Source organism: Dermochelys coriacea, chromosome 13 (assembly GCF_009764565.3).
Source record: "Dermochelys coriacea isolate rDerCor1 chromosome 13, rDerCor1.pri.v4, whole genome shotgun sequence".
Taxonomy (NCBI): domain Eukaryota; kingdom Metazoa; phylum Chordata; order Testudines; family Dermochelyidae; genus Dermochelys; species Dermochelys coriacea.
Genome location: NC_050080.1, coordinates 40,567,059 through 40,583,831, shown reverse-complemented (window position 1 = coordinate 40,583,831; position 16,773 = coordinate 40,567,059). Strand labels below are relative to the sequence as shown.

At 48.4% G+C, this 16,773-nt stretch overlaps 3 gene segments (V, D, J or C); all 3 read left to right on the top strand.

Annotated features, from left to right (window-relative positions):
* The first annotated feature begins 2,678 nt into the window (after positions 1–2,678).
* LOC122456474 lies at positions 2,679–4,522 on the top strand. The segment is given in 2 exon segments: positions 2,679–3,073; positions 3,775–4,522. Coding segments are annotated over 2 exon segments (351 nt in total).
* A 191-nt stretch (positions 4,523–4,713) lies between these two features.
* Positions 4,714–5,910, top strand: LOC119841712. The segment is given in 2 exon segments: positions 4,714–5,033; positions 5,200–5,910. Coding segments are annotated over 2 exon segments (600 nt in total).
* A 1,553-nt stretch (positions 5,911–7,463) lies between these two features.
* Positions 7,464–9,775, top strand: LOC119841711. The segment is given in 2 exon segments: positions 7,464–7,863; positions 8,222–9,775. Coding segments are annotated over 2 exon segments (492 nt in total).
* The last annotated feature ends 6,998 nt before the right edge of the window (positions 9,776–16,773 follow it).

Here is a 16,773-nt window from a genome sequence, read left to right as displayed (position 1 = left end):
CATGATAACTGCTGTTATATTGTTTCCCTCCAGTCTCCTGCTGCAAAGCCCAAGTGGTTCAGAGCCCCGAGTCGCTGGTTACAGGGGAAGGGGAGGTCTCCACCATGTCCTGCTCTTTCACCAGCGCTTATCAAGCCTTCCAGTGGTACCAGCAGCTGCCTGGGCAAGGGCCGACCCACCTGCTGACCGCGAGCTCTAATGACAATGTCACTTTGGGGCGGTTCATAGGCGAGCGCCTGGAAAGTGGGAAACGCAGCTCTCTGCACATCACCGATTCCCATCTGGGGGACTCAGGCAGCTACCTCTGTGCGGTGGATGCACAGTGATGCAGGCAGAGCTGGGCTCAGGGCAAAAACCCTCAGCCTCTGACCGGCAGCTTAGTGGAGGAGATGGAGGGACAAATCTCCAGATGGTGTAAAGCAGCACAATTCCATTGCAGTCAATCACAGAATAACAGAAATGTAGAACTGGAAGGGACACTAAATGGTTGTATTATCCGGTCTCCTTCACTGAAGTAGGCTTAAGTATTGTCTAGACCATCTCTGACAGGTGTTTGTTTTACCTGTTTTTAAAAACCTCCAATGATGAAGATTCCAACAACCTACCTAGACAATTTGTTACAATGCTTAACCACCCTGACAGGAAGCTTTTCCTAATGTCTAAACTAAATCTTCCTTGCTAGAATTTAAGCTCATTACTTCTTGTCCTGTTCTCACTGCTTATCACCTTCCTCTTTATAACAACCTTTTACCTATTTGAAGACTGTTATCATGTCTCCCCTCCTTCTCTTCTCCAGATGAAACATACACAGTTTTTTCTGTCTTTCCTTATGGATCATGTGTTCTAGAACTTTAATAATTTTTGCTGCTGCCCCCTGGATTTTGTTCACATTTTTCCTGAAGTGTCGTGCCCAGAACTGTTCACAATACTCCAGTGGAGGCCTTATCAGTGCTGAGTGGAGTAGAAGAAATACTTCTTGTATCTAAAACACTCCAGATAACACATCCCAGAATGCCACGGGTACTCCTTTTCTTTTTGAGAATGATATTCACTTTTTCTGCAACCATATTATCTTGCTGACTAATATTTAGTTTGTAAGCTACTATAACTCCCAGATCTTTTTCTACAGTACTCCTGTCTAGGCAGTCATTTCCCATTTTGTGTTTGTGCAATTGATTCATAAGTGGAGTATTTTGTATTTATTCTTATAGAATTTCATCCTACTAACGCTGACCATTTCTCCAGTTTGTCAAAATCATTCTGAATTCTAATTCTGTCCTCCAAAATGCTTGCAACCACTCCCAGTTTGGTATCCTTTTCAGACTTTACAAGTGTAATCTCTGCGCCAATATCCAAACCATCTATGAAGATATTTAATAGAACGAGACACGGGACAGATCCCTGCGGGTCCCCATTCAATATGCCCTTGTAACTCAACTGTGAACCGTTGATATCTATTGTATGAGTACAGTTTTCCAGCCAGTTGTGCACCTGCCTTATAATAGGTTTGTCTAGGTGATATGTCTCTGGTTTATTTATGAGAACGTTATGTGAGACAGTATCAGAAGTCTTACTACAGTTGATACATATCACATCTTCTGCTTCTCCCCCACACACAAGGCTTGTTCTCCTATCAAAGAAGGATACTACTTTGGTTTGACATGATTTGTTATCGACAAGTCCATGCTGATTGCTACTTATTGCTTTATTTTCTCCAGATGCCTACAAATTGCTTGTTTGATCATTTGTTCCATTATCTTTGCAGATACTGAAGTTAAGATGACTGGTTTATAATTCCCAGGTTGCCCTTATTCCACTTTTTATAGATGGGCACTATATTTGCCCATCTCCAGTCCTCTGGTATCTCTCCCATCCTCCACAAGTTCTCAAAAATAATCACTGATGGCTCAGATCTCTTCAGCCAGTTCCTTAAGTATTCTAGAATGTATTTCATCTGGCCTTGCCGACTTGAAGACATTTAACTTGTCTAAGTAATTCTTAATTTGTTCTTTTCCTATTTTAACCTCAGATCCTGCCCCATTTACACTGATGCTCACTATGTTAACTGCCCAATCACTTAACTTTTGGGGTGTGGGGGGGGGGAACTGAAAAGCATTTAACACTTCAGCTATTGCTGCATTTTCTGTTATTCTTGTCTATCTCTCCTTACTGAGTAATGGGCCTACCCTTTGTCCTTGGTCTTGCTTCTTATATATTTGTAAAATACTTTGTTACTCTTTATGACCCTACCAAGTTTATTCTCATTTTGTGCCTTGGCCTTTCTAATTTAGTCCCTACATGCTTGTGGTGTTTTTTAATTTGTAATTTAACCCAGTTTCTACTTTTTGCCTGACTCTTTTTGAGTTTCAGGTCATTGAAAACCTCCTGGTTGAGCAAGAGTGGCCTCTTACCATAATTCCTAACCTTCCTATACCTTGGGAAAGTTTGCTCTTGTGCCCTTAATAATATCTCTCTAAAAAACTGCAAACTCTCCTAAATTCTTTCCCCCCATAGATTTGCTTGCCAGGGGATTTTACTTACCAATTTTCTGAGTTTTCAAGGGGACAGATCCTCAGCTCTTGTAAATTGGCATAGATCCATTGGAGTAAATGGGTAGTGAAGCTGTGTATGGATGGATCTGTATCATTCCCATGATCTCCTACCTAGGATTCCCCTGAAGCCAAGAATTTCTTCCCACCCCCTCTCTATACCAGGGCAGCAGATGGCCCTAGAGTGCTTACAATCCTCCCCTGCAAACCCGGGTTGATTCCCACAGCCTGAAGTCTGGGGCTGTCCCCAGTGTACCGTGCCCAGCCCAGTCCACAGAGCCGCTGTTCCTCCCCGGGGCACACGACGAAACAGCAGCCTCTATAGGCGGAGAATCCTTCCCCTTGCGAAGGCTGACACCTGAGGGGAGGGAGACTTCTCGTTTCCACTGGGCTCCTGCAGACCCTCCTCGGATTGATTCTGCTTCGGTATCTGCATCTGCGAGGGAGAGAAGAAACGGAGCTCACCATGGCCTCAGAGCGTGGAGCTGCTCTGTGGAGCCTTCTCCTCACCTTTGCTTTTCTCGGTGAGTGAAACAAATATTTTCTCGTTCTAAAGGGTAAAAAGATGCAGATTCTTAGAAGTCAGTGCGAGGGAAGATCTCCTAGCTCTTCTTCATTCCCCTGCCTGTAGGGATCTATCTAATCTATCTATCTAAGGGCTATTGCACCTGTAAGGAGAGAGAGGTCTGCCAATGGGCCATATCTCAGCCTCTGATCTATCTGAACAGTAAAATCCTTTGGAGTTCTTTGTTAGCATTTCTCGTCCTGTTTTTTTAAGATTCGGAGAGTGAACAGAGAAAAGTAAATAGATGTTGATGGAAAGATCTGTATTTTGAATCTCTACAAATGTAGAAAAAGGCAGATATAGGGGAGGAAAAACAGAATGATGGATGGAGGCTGAAGAAAGAAAGAGGGATATAGTCATATAGCAGGGGTTCTCAAACTGGGGTTCAGGACCTCTCAGGGGATAGAGAGGTTATTATGAGTGGGGGGGGGGTAACGAGCTGTCGGCCTTCATCCCAAACTCCACTTTGCCTCCAACATTTATAATGGTGTTAAATATACAAAAAAGTGTTTTTAATTTATAAGGGGGGTCGCACTCAGAGGCTTGCTATGTGAAAGGGGTCACCAGCACAAAAGTTTGAGAACCATTTCCATAGGTAAACAGGCAATATAACACTGTTATAACCTTCATGTTAACTGCTATTATTTTGTTTCCCTCCAGTCTCCTGCTGCGAAGCCCAAGTGGTTCAGAGCCCCGAGTGGCTGGTTACAGGGGAAGGGAAGGTCTCCACCATGTCCTGCTCTTTCACCAGCGCTTACCAAGCCTTCCAGTGGTATCAGGAGCGCCCTGGGCAAGGGCCCACCCACCTGCTGACCGCGAGCTCTAATGACAATGTCACTGTGGGACGGTTCAAAGGCGAGAGCCTGGAAAGTGGGAAACGCAGCTCTCTGCACATCACCGACTCCCAGCTGGGGGACTCAGGCAGCTACCTCTGTGCGGTGAGAGCACAGTGACACAGGCAGAGCTGGGCTCAGGGCAAAAACCCTTAGGCTCTGACAGGCAGTTTATGGGAGGAGATGCAGGGACGGATCCTCAGATGGTGTAAAACAGCACAACTCCATTGCAGAGTAAGGGACGGATCCTCAGTTGTTATAAATGGGCAGAGCTCCAGCGGAATCAAAGGGGCCATATCATAAGTACCCAGGGATTGGAACTCAGGTCTGCAGATCCTGGGACAGCTGTGTGAAGATCAGCGTAAATCTGGAGTCACTCCACATATGTTCTTTGCGGTGACTGTAACAAATCCGAGACACAAGTTCATTTTTTCCCCTTTTCTTCCTATGGGATACTTTCTAAAGGAAAATTCATTACTAAACATTTCCAGCGATAAAACATGTTCCCTTAAGGGAGCCGAATGCAAAATATCTCTGGCTTCAAAGCTGTAAAATCATCCGCTTTTCAATAGCAACCATAAACAAACAAAACTAACCTAGCCCCTCCCCCCCCCTCCTTCCTTCAGAAACCGCGACTCCTCTATGAAAGTCGGAACAAAGTTTTCTGCTCCGACGGGAAAGCTCCAGAAACGAGCGCGCTCCCTGGTGTTTCTGGACATCTAGTTCTCTCCCCATCCCCCCGCCCCCCAAGGCCCCTTTCCGGACCCTGCGAGACTTTCTAGCAGCTCAGCGGAAAGGCAGCTACCAGCCAAGCTCGGAGAGATTTGATGCTTGACGCCGAGAGTCACAATTTAATTCGGAGCGGAAGCCGCGTTCCCGGATTCCTTCAGCCCTCAGAAGACAGAGGTCGGCTTCCCTCTGCGAGGAAAGGGCCTAATTCGTTTTTTCTGACATTGCTGGGGGGCGGGGGGTGCCCGAGTGGAGAGAAAACGGACCCGGTCCGTGCAGAAGCGCAGAGACACCGAATCTTCATTGAGAGGATGCTTAAAACCCTGGTCTCCACGCTCGTGCTGCTCCTTGTTTCGAGTGAGTCAGATTCCCACGTGGCATTTCTGGGCATTATTCCCCCCTGTATTTATTAATTTTCGCTGATGTCCAGGTGTCCTTCTCGACAACACTTCAAGCTGCTGTTGATAGTTTCCCTGTCTGTGTCTGGGGGATTTTTCATGCTCTGGTTTTATTTTATTCCCAGGCGGAGCGGTGGACGGGAAGGTTTCTCAGCCGGCTGCGCTGTCTTTCCTGGCGGGGGGCAGGGCTGACCTCCCCTGTAACCACAGTGTCGCTGGCTACGAGAGAATTTTTTGGTACTATCAGCGCCCCGGAGCTGCCCCTCGAGCTGTGATCTCTGGCTACAACTCCGCGGAGACGTCGGAGCGGCTTGAACTGTCCATTGACCCCTCCAGCCGGTCCGCCCCGCTGCGCATCACCAAGGTGGCGGTGGAGGACTCGGGGGTGTATTACTGCGCCGTGAGAGGCACAGCGAGAGGAAATGCAGGGAGAGCTGAACAAAAACCTCCCCGAGGACTCCTCTGAGAGTCCTGGGCAGGAAGAGAAGGAAGCTCACACAGATAATCAAATTGCGGGCTGGGATCTTCAAAGGGGCCAGGAGAATGGACGCATGGAACTCCAGTGAGCAATAAGCGCCCAACTCCCTTAGGCTCCTTTTGAAATCTCAGCTTTGAACAGTAGCATGTAGAAATTCGTGACTGTATCCAAAGCGACCGAGATAATTACAAGCCTAATTTCTATGGTCTTCCAATAAAAAGAGTCTCCAAAGGGTCAAATTTACAAAGGTATTTAGGGACCTAAAGATCTAGAGAGGCACCTGGAGAGGCTTTAGGCTCCCAAATGCTGTTTTGACCAGAGCATCTAGTCAAAGTCTGTGGCCCTGTGGGCCCACCTGTTGTGAGGAGAAATTAGAGTTACAGGGTTATCAGATTTCAGAGTAGCAGCCGTGTTAGTCTGTATTCGCAAAAAAGAAAAGGAATACTTGTGGCATCTTAGAGACTAAAAAATTTATTTGAGCATAAGCTTTCGTGAGCTACAGCTCACTTCAGGGTTATCAGAGACCATCTACTCTAATCCCCTGCCTATGTGAAGGATTTGCATGGTTGGTAACCGATATTTATTTGCTGTGTTTTTACTGATTGACCAGGAACGTGCATATTCCTGCAGCTTTCAAAGCAGAAGGAATAAAACAGAAGGAAACAGCTTCTCCTGCTAACAGCGCGCTTCAACCAACGCTGGCTTTTCCCGGGAAACCGCGGTGCACACAGGCTGCTACTTGACTTTCGCCCTCCTCTCTGTTCTTGTCTGTTTTCAGTTTCTCTGTGTTTCCTCCCCACTCCCCAGGCATCATTTCAGAAAAATTCAGGGTGGGGAGAGCTGTGTCATCATATAGAACATTCGGTGTGATTATATTATATCCTGCAACGACTGGGGAGGGTGAGAAATGGAGCACATAGACCTAGGAAAACTCTTGGAGGAGGCAAGCCAAGGTTCTTGGGACAATTGGTCCCTCTTGTCCGATAGCAAATGACTCCCACTGAACTCTCATCTGTTTACAATACCCAGTGGAACTCACCCCACCCCCATCTTGGGCAGATTCTATTAGGTTTTGTTTTAGGTGTGTGGTCTCTTAAGCCTTTCTTAAAACGACCTTACCTGAAGGGCACGTTCACATATCAGTTTGCATGAGGGTTTAACTCAATCCCCTAACAAGGTTTTTCCCAGTTTATAAGGATGCCTTTCCATCTTTGGAAAATGGTACTTAGACTTTAAGTCATGAAGGCACTGCTGAAAATTTTACCCCCATGCCCCAAGAGTGTAGTTCCATCTGCAGTATGTAATTCCAGAGTAGGTCTGTTACTGCAGCGGAGTGACTCTGGAGCTACTACACGTATGTGAGCGAGGGCCCAGTTTCACCCCTTTATTCTGTTTATGGCTCTCAAAAAGGGCCTTTATAGAATAACACAAGAGTGACCCTCTTCTATCCAGCCCCATCACCCACCCAACCAAAATTCTTCTTCTGCTATTATATTATTAATCGTTAGCATCCCTAAAACAAATGAACGTGAAACAAACAAAAAGTATATTAATACAATCAAAACCTCTAACCCTCCCAGCAGAACTGTTACACTTAAGATGGTAAGAGCTTTGAAGTCCTCTAAGGACTTTTCTGCTGCTATCAATAAGGTGTGGAAGATGTTCCCATACTAGGATGGTGGACAGAAGAAAGATAAACCCATTAAAATAAAGAGAGAGAGAGAAAATATTTTAATAGCCATGTTATAGGAGGGTAAATCCTTATTCCTTAAGAAACTGGATTTTTTTTAAAAAAATATTATTCCTAATTAATTATATTAGCCCGTTTTATAGCAACGACAAAGAAACCCTAATTACAGTCAGTCCATACAAATTTTCAGCTCCCCTCTCTCTGTAGTTCGCCGAGTTGAACGGAAGAGGGCAGTGCGGTACCAGCTGGACTGTCCCCTGTATAGACATGATGACACACGGAGCTATTTCACCCCCCTGGCTTTTCATTCGTGAGGACACCTGCCTCCTCGCAAAGGCGGCGAGGAAATCCTGAAGGCAGCTACGACCAAACAGAAATGGGGAGGGGGTAAATTGGCAGAGGGAGACGCTCACCACCCCAGCTCCAGCGGAAACACGGCTTCCCTGCTTTTAAATCTCCGGCCCTCAGGAGAGCCAGCGTTGGTTTGCAGCTGCAAGAAAAGGAGAAATCGAACAACTCGTGGGGCTGGTCAGAGAGGAGCAAGAAAGCTCCCGGCAGACGAGGACCCCGAGAGGATGTTAACAATCCAGTTCTCGCTGGTTGCGATGACTTTAGTATTCAGTGAGTTGGATTTCCTAGTTCATTTCTGAATGGCTCTCCCCCGATCTCGTCCTTCAAATATACAATAATTCTCAGCTAAAATAATCTCACTCTTTTCTCTGTCTCCCCACATCTCTTTCCACTATCCATCCATCTATGCATCCTTCCCATGGCAGCACCTCTCTCGCTCAATCTCTCCTTCCCTCTCTCTCTTTCCTTTTACGGTCCTAAATCCCCTACATTCAGTGAGCGTCTGAACATTTTCAAAGTCGCCTGACTTGAATCTACGCACGGTGCGCCAGAATCCCTTGGGTGGCTTTGAAAAAATCTCAGCTGTCATATCCTTCATGCCAACGAGGATTTATTTTTTCCCCTCCAGAAGGGGCCACTGGAGTGTCGGTGATGCAGACGCAAGGCCCCATGACTGTGTCCGAGGGGGAAGGTTTGCGCCTCAATTGTAGCTATGATGATGCCGCAGTGTATGCCGTCTTCTGGTACGTGCAGTTCCCCAGCCAGCACCCCCGGCTCCTCCTGAGGGACCTGGGACGGGAGAACTCGGATGAAGGGATCAGAAAAGGGTTCGATGCCACCCATGATAAAAAGCTCAAATCCTTCCACCTGTGGAAAGCGTCCGGCGAAGTGAGCGACTCCGCGACCTATTACTGCGCGGCGAGCGACACAGTGACACGGACCGGCAGGGAGCTGAGCAAAAACCGCGCAGGGTCTGTGCGGAGCATCGGGAAGGCGGGCACCGGGGTCTGGGAGGGGAAGGGAGAAGCGGCGCAATCACAGAACTTGGATCAGGTCTCTCTGGTCACCAGTTAGCTCTGGGCTTCAGCGGCTTGATCCAATCCAGGGCTTCACCTTTTTTAGACATTATACGGAATAGCATGAAACAAAATTAGCGTAACACCAATAAAGTCAAACAAACACACGTACAAACTCTACCGAGATCATGAGGGGAAAGTTCATAGTCTACAGGGAAACTAGCACTTTGGGGTGGAGGAATATATAAGTGCCGAACAGAGAAAAATCGACCCATAGACAGACAGATAGACAGACAGACAGCAACATCCTTCTTTGGCACTTATGCTGCGGGGGGAGCTGGTTTATTGGCCGAGTACCCCAATCTCATTGCGTTTGAATAACTCCCCACTGTTTGGCGGGAGTTGAAAGTAAATTAGTGACATTTCGCTGCAGCGGCCTGAACGCCTGATAAAAATCGGTGATTTGCACCGTGGAGGCGGGAGTTAACCTGTGTCACAGCTGGCGGGTTACCAAGCACAGAGGGAGGAGCCAGCAGCCACAGGCAAGGCATCATTGCATGTCTTTGGTCTCTGCCGCCCTGCCAAAGTCTCTTGGGGCTGTAGCTGAAAGGAAAAGGTCAGAGCTCCCGTCTCTCTGACTGTCTCGGGGGCTGGCGAGAGAGAAAAAGGGCAACTCCCTCCCTGCAGGCACCGTTGTTAATGTTTCGCAGTGGAGTGTGGCTTCTACATTTCGACACAGACACAAAGCGGACACAGGGGGGCTGCAACAGCCCCCCTGTTAGCGACTGTGCTGATTGTTATCAGTGAGTAAAATAACAGTTTTCCCCAATCTCTGTGTTCCCCAACCCGCCTCCCTCCTCCACCCTACATCCCCCCACCTCACCAAATGCACCCCCCATCTCTCCTCATACACACTCTTCTTCTTCTTTCTCTCAATCCAGCCACACCTCTCTCTCCTTCCCCCTGCACTCTCCCTCCCCCTCCCTGGCACTTCGAAACTCCCGAGGCAGTCATTGGATGGGGGCTGGCGAAAGAGGATTTAACCCTAGGGTTCCTCGGCAGTTTCACGCCCACTGAATCAATTCTCTTGGTGGTTTTCGGTCCTAGTAGCCCCGGGCAGAACCGAGATTCAGCAGCCGGGCTCCGCACAAGCTTTGGAGGGAGTCGAACTGTTGCTGGCTCAAAATGCCCGAGGCAAGCAACAGCTGGATTCGTTGCCCGGTGTGCATCGCCCAATAATCACAACGGGGTGGAGAAGTAGAAAAGTTTATTTGAAGCTTCAAGCGGTACAGGGAGACAACAATCTCAAATCCTGCACACCAGTGCAAGCAGTTACACATATTTTATACATTCTTTCTTTAGCCTGCTTATCCAATAGCAAGCTGTCCTAAGTATCCATATAGCCAATCCGATATACCGGCCAGTTCCCCTTTTTCCTCTTATCTATTCCCCCATATATGGAGTTGGTTGTTCAGCACTATCTAACATTCCTGTCCTGCTTGACCTAATCTTGCTCTAGCTAGTCTGTGCCTGCAATACACTGTTACAAATCTCTCAGCCTGAAGGCTGTGAGTATCTCCAGGCAGAAAAGGGAAGAAGGGGGGGACATCTGGGCCTAGAGCGAGTCATCGACACTCGTGGTCTTCCATCCCCTTGAGTTACCTAGTGACCATGCCCGGTGTTCCCAACAACTCCTTCCTTTGAGAATCTTAACAGCCTTGTCTCTGAGTTTTCTCACTTGGGCTCTTATCTTTTTATAAGGGGACTTTGCATAAGCACTTTGTGGTAGCCCTGAAGGGAATGCATTACCATGTTTTTTACAAGGGCTCCGACACATGATACTGCACAACATAACACCATCAGTATGATTAAGACAGGAAGAAAACTTTTCAACAACAGACTAAATAAACCACCAAGCCAAGATGACAAACCCCAGCCTGAAAACAAGGTTTGCAACCAATCACCCTTGGGGGCAGTGTAAGAAGCCTGTGCTCCGGCTCGGGCATGGGCCTCAGCCTGTACCACCTTATCATAAATCTCATAACGGCTGTCATTTACATATACACAACATCGGGACCCGACAAGGGCACAAACACCCCCTTGGGATGCCAAAAGGTAGTCCAAGGCCAGCCCGTTTTGGAGGGAATACGTTCTGAGCTGCTGTACCTCCTTATTTAATGTTACTACTGCTGATCCTAGATCACGAATCGAGTCCTCTAATTCTAAGGCTACTTTTTCAAGCACCATTTGAAGCCTTACAATATAGCGGCCTATGCATGCTATGGCTGGCCTGGTAATCAGTGGCACAATTCCCAGTATGGAGCACCCTGTAAGCTTTTCAGTTGTGAGGGGATTCTTAGCATTGCCCTCCAAGGCTGCATTGAGTCGCCGCAGGGTCTCTTCTCGTGATTCAACAGAGATATCTCAGGTATTCCTAATCTTTCCTTTGGGCAGTGTGGTGGATATTGAAAGATGAGGAACTCCATAAGCTATATAACAGCTACCTGTCCAATTGGCTGGCAATACCTTGTAAGCCTTTCGGCCACATACAGAATTGTGGCCCTGTAGGGCCCAGTAAGGATTGTTTCTTAGAGGGATTCCTGGGATATTTAAGGCCGCTTTTCCACACAATTCATATGCCCCCAGGGGGGCTTTCCATCCTCCCGAGTGGGTACAAGGGGGGGTATTCCTAATTGTGCCATTCAAATTGCACTCACCATAAGGATGGCTGCAAACCCACCATTGGCCTGCTATAGTGGAAATATTAACTGAACGGCAATTTATATTTCCTGACCCTCTTTTTGTGGAAGAATCATTCATAAGAGTTTCCCCAAAAGGGGAGGAACCATTACATCCACACTGCTGACCTTCCCTCTCAGTTTTTATCCAATATCCATCGACCCACTGTGTAACAACACAGGAGCTCCTTCCCACAGGACGCCTCTAGTGATCAGATTGGTTTCGGGTAAAACAAAACACTCCCTCAGTGAGCACTGCAACTGCATACTTCTGATCCTGGTAGGTAGCTTGCTGCAAAGAGCTCTTATCCCAGAACAGTGAGTCCGTTAAGTTTCTACTTTCCTGCTCTTTGATGGCGGCTAATTCTGCTAGGGTTAAGGGCAGCAAGACAAGGGGCACTCCTGTTCTGGGGGGAAGTGAAGTCAGAGCACACACCCAGCAATCAGTTTGGTTTGTTAAAGTAGCAACATGGTGCGCAAGTAAAACAAAGGAATTATGTTCCCGATATGCACAGTTTAGAAATAACAGCATAGAAAATAACAGGGTTACACGATTAATTATTACCGGGGTCCTCCTGGTCCAGGGTTTCTAGTTTTTGAGTGGGCCCATTTTGGCGTTAAGGTGCCCACTGTTTGTGTCTCTTAAACAGTAACAGATCAGTAAAACAGATCTCTTTAGCCCGAGATTGTCACTAGATGAGGAGTCAACGGGGTGGATGGTCCACTGCTCTGCTGATGAAGGGGTGGGTACTGCCTTCAGACACGAGTGATGGATCCAGTTCTTGTGTCCCTCGACCTTTGCCACCGTATGGGAGATCAGCAGGACGATGTAGGGTCCTTTCCACTTTTCCTGGAGAGGCTCGTCTTTCCAGGTGCGAACAAGCACAGAGTCGCCGGTCTGCAAGGAGTGGATGGGAGAGTCCAAGGAAAGAGGCTGGGAGTCTTTAGTATACCTGTGAAGAGACAAGAGAACAGCAGACAGGGAACACATATACTGAGACAAAAACCATTACCCAGCTCCCACTGCCCTGACAGAACCGGTGTGCCATTCATAGGCCATACCCTCCAAAACATAATTTCAAAGGGACTAAGCCCTAATCTACCCTGTGGGAGAGCGCGGATGTGGAGCAGGACGAGGGGTAAGGCATCAGGCCATCGCAGGGAGGCTTCTTGGCACACTTTTGAAAGATGTCGTTTAAGGGTCTGATTGGTACGCTCTACTGCGCCGCTGGCTTGTGGTCTCCAGGGCGTATGGAGTTTCCAGGGGATCTGGAAGGCATTCGAGATGCTTTGGACAATCTTTGATGTGAAATGTGTCCTGTTGTCAGATTCCATCCACTGGGGAAGTCCAAAGCGAGGAATGACCTCCTTAACAAACTTAAGGGCCACTGTCCTGGCAGTGCAATTGCGACATGGGAAGGCTTCTGGCCATCCGCTGAATTGTCCACTAAGACAAGGAGATATTTGTACCCTTGGGTCCGAGGAAACTCTGTAAAATCTATTTGCCACACCTGCCCGGGGCCCAGAGTGGGTTCCAGAGCAGCGGGTGGCCCTGGATGTCCTGGTCGGGGGTTATTCTTTTGACAAACTAAGCAGTCCGCCTGTACCTGGGTAGCCAGGGGTCGGAGTCCAGAAGTTATAAAGTATTTTGCCATCAGTTGGATAAGTGCTTCCCTGCCAGCATGAGTGTTTTGATGTAATTTTGTAACACTGGCTGGATCAGGCCCTTCGGTAGAAGGACCTTTCCTTCCAGGTAATGGAGCCATCCCTCCTTTTCCTGGACACTGAGTTTGTCAATCAGCTGTCTCTCCTCTCCAGAGTACTGGGGGGTTGGAAGCTCCCCCACAGATGGGAAAAGGGCATGCATATGGGCATTCTCAGTCTGAGGGGATATCAGGGTGGCAGCATGCTTAGCCTCTCTATCTGCCCGGGCATTACCCCTGGCCACATCTTGATCTTCCCTTTGATGGGCTTTACAGTGTACCACCGCCACTTCCGAGGGGAGTTGTATAGCTTCTAGGAGCCGGAGGATTTGGGGCCCATACTTGACTGGGGAGCCTTGAGCTGTCAGCATTCCCCTTTGCTTCAATAAGCCAGCATGAGCATGTAGCACTCCAAAGGCATATTTTGAATCTGTAAAAACATTGACCCGCTTTCCTTTTGACAGTTCAAGTGCACGGGTGAGGGTGACTAGTTTAGCCAGCTGGACAGAGATCCCAGTGGGCAAACCCTTGGCTTCCACAGTGTCATGGAGGGTTACGACAGCATAGCCCGCCCTCCTTTGCCCATTGATCACAGTGCTGCTACCATCAGTATACCACGCATGCTCTGCATTTAGGAGGGGTATATCTTTAAAATCTGGGCGGCTAGAGTATTGGGCATCTATGATCTCTAAACAATCATGTTCCTATTCCTCAGTCTCTGGTAAGAGGGTGGCGGGGTTAAGGGAGGGACAAGACTGTAAGGTGACTTCAGAGTTCTCCAGAAGTTTAGCCTGGTACTTAGCCATCCGAGCCTGGGTGAGCCAAAGGCCTCCCTTTGCATCCAATAAGGCTCGGACCATATGAGGGGTATATATCTGTATTGTCCCTCCCAAAGTTAGTTTCTCAGCTTCAGCCAGCGTCAGGGCTGTGGCTGTAACTGCCCGCAGGCACGCTGCCCATCCCTTTGCCACTTGGTCCAGCTGCTTAGAGAAATAGGCCATGGGATGTTTCCATGCTCCCAACAACTGTGTGAGCACTCCTAGGGCCACCCCCTTTCATTCATGTACATACAGCTGAAATGGCTTAGTGAGATCCTGGAGGCCCAGAGCCAGAGCTTCCATCAGCTTCCTTTTCAAGATTTTAAATGCCCTGTCGGCCTCTGGGGTCCAATAGAAGGGGTCATGATCTGCTCCTTTTACACAATCAGACAGGGGTCTAGCCCACAGTCCAAATTCAGGGATCCATATCCGACAGAACCCCGCCATGCCCAGGAAGGCTCTGAGACGTTTACGATTAATGGGAACGGGAACCTGGCAGAAAGCCTCTTTCCTCTCATTGGAAAGCTGATGCTCCCCCTGCCTTATGTGGAATCCAGGAATTGTACCATCGGGAGGGCAATTTGAGCCTTGCTTCTTGATACCCGATATCCTTGGAGGCCAATAAAATTCAGGAGACCCACAGTGGCTTTGAGGCATGGGGTTAGGCCCACTGTAGCAATTACCAAATCATCTACATATTGAAGAAGAAGAGCCCTCTCCTCGTTATTCCACTCTTCTAGATCCCTGGCCAAAGCCTGGCCAAAAAGAGTGGGGGAATTTTTAAATCCCTGGGCCAATACTGTCCAGCATAGTTGCCTTTTAACCCTTTTTGTGTCCTCCCACTCGAAAGAAAAGATTTCTTGGGACGAGATGTCTGCAAGAATAGCAAAGAACGCATCTTTCAAATCGAGGACCGAAAAATGGGTATACTGGCCTCCTACAGAAGCCAGTAAGGTATATGGACCAGGGGGTGCAGAGTTTTAACCCGTTCATTAACTGCCCTCAGATCCTGTACCAAGCTATACGTGCCGTCAGGTTTTCGTACGGGCAGGATGGGAGTGTTCCAGGCTGACCGGCATTCCCGGAGGATTCCATATATTAGGAACCGATCTATAGTGTCCTGTAAACCTTCTCTGGCTTCCCTCGCAATTGGATAATGTTTAACTCGCACCGGACCTTTTCCTGGCAGGAGCTGAAATTAACAGGGACTTGATGGGTAGCTTTTCCTGGGACCCCCGCTGCCACACTAGAGAGTACACCCGGTCTTCCCACAGGCTCCATTCCAGGGCTTGCATAGCTGAGGGCTCAACTGTAAGGGTCATGATCCATGCGTTCTCGGGGGGTAGGGTAAGGGTTATTTCGTCTTGAGTAAACTGCAAGGTGGCACCTAGGCGACAAAGCAGATCCCGTCCCAGCAGAGACGTCGGACACTCGGGGAGGTAGACCAGCTTGTGAGATATAGTCCTATTTCCCAAAGCACATATGCTGGGGCATACACTGGGCACTGGGTGCCTCTGCCTGGGGCACCCACCACGGTAAGGGAGTCTGCTACCGGCAACTGAAGGGGTTGATTCAAGGCAGTTTGTGCCGCTCCAGAGTCCACTAAAAAGTCTATTTCCGAACTTCCCACCCGCATCTTTACTTGGGGTTCCGAGGGAGGGCGGTCCATCCCCCCTGATACCCCTATTCCTGTTCCTCCACTGCCATCATAGGGGTGCCCCCCTTTCCATTCCTCTCTGGGCACTCATTCTTCCAGTGTCCCTCTTGCCTACACAAGGCACACTGGTTGCGACCCAGTCGTCTCTCCTGTGGGCCCGGATGTCCGCGTCCATGGCCCCTTCCTCCCCGGCCACTTCCCGTAGTGCCAGCCTGTACTGCCGCTACCATCATTCTAACTTGCTTTTTCTCCTTTTCTGCCTCCCTTAGACTATAAGCTCAGTTTGCAGTCTCTAAGATTTGTGCCATGGTCATGCCCATTAAATCCTCTTTTTTCTGTAACTTTCTCTTAATGTCAGGAGCTGCTCTGCTAGTGAAAATTCCCTTAATGATTGCCTCAGTTTCCTGATCATCGGGGTCTGCATTGGTGTTCTGTCGAATCGCGTCCCGAATACGCTGTAGGAAGGCCTCTGGGCTTTCCTTTAGATCCTGCATTACCTCATACAGTTTTGCCCAATTATTATGTCAGACAGCCGAGTGACAGAGTCCATGCAAAAGCAACTGCTTATAAGTGGTAAGCCGGGTCATACCCGCAGGATCATTTGGGTTCCACCTGGGGTCTACTCGGGGGACCTGCTCATCCGGGTCAGGGACATTATTACGATCCTGGTCGTACCGTCTCTGTGCCTCCTCCCTTGCCTTGGACACGACCTGTTGTTGTTCGACCTCAGACAATAAAGTGCACAGGAGGACATTGAAATCGTCCCAATCTGGCTTATAGCTGCTAAGGCAGCCCTCAAAAACTGAAATAAACCTACTCGGGTTGGTGGAAAACTCCCCTGCCTGTACTTTGAAAACAGCCAAATCCATAGGGTTAAAGGGCACATGGGTATAGACCTCCATAGTCGTGGCCAGACGCTCACCCGTGCCAGTACGGGAGATCTTAGTCTCAGTAAGTAAAGGATATAAGCCCACTGTAGGGGCCCTATCAGGTGGGGGCATGGGGGCTGAAGGGGACACCGGACCTGCCATCACAGTTGGGATGGAGGTCTGGGGACTAACATTAGCCACTACCGAACCAGTCGGAATCAAATTACATCGCTGTAAGACATCTGATCGATTACACAAAGCCAAAAACAAATGCACATACAGATGTTCATTCCATTTCCCCGTTCACTGACAGAACAAAAGTAACTGGAGGATCGTATTGTAATTAATTGACCCTCCTGATGGCAACCGCTCCTGATCC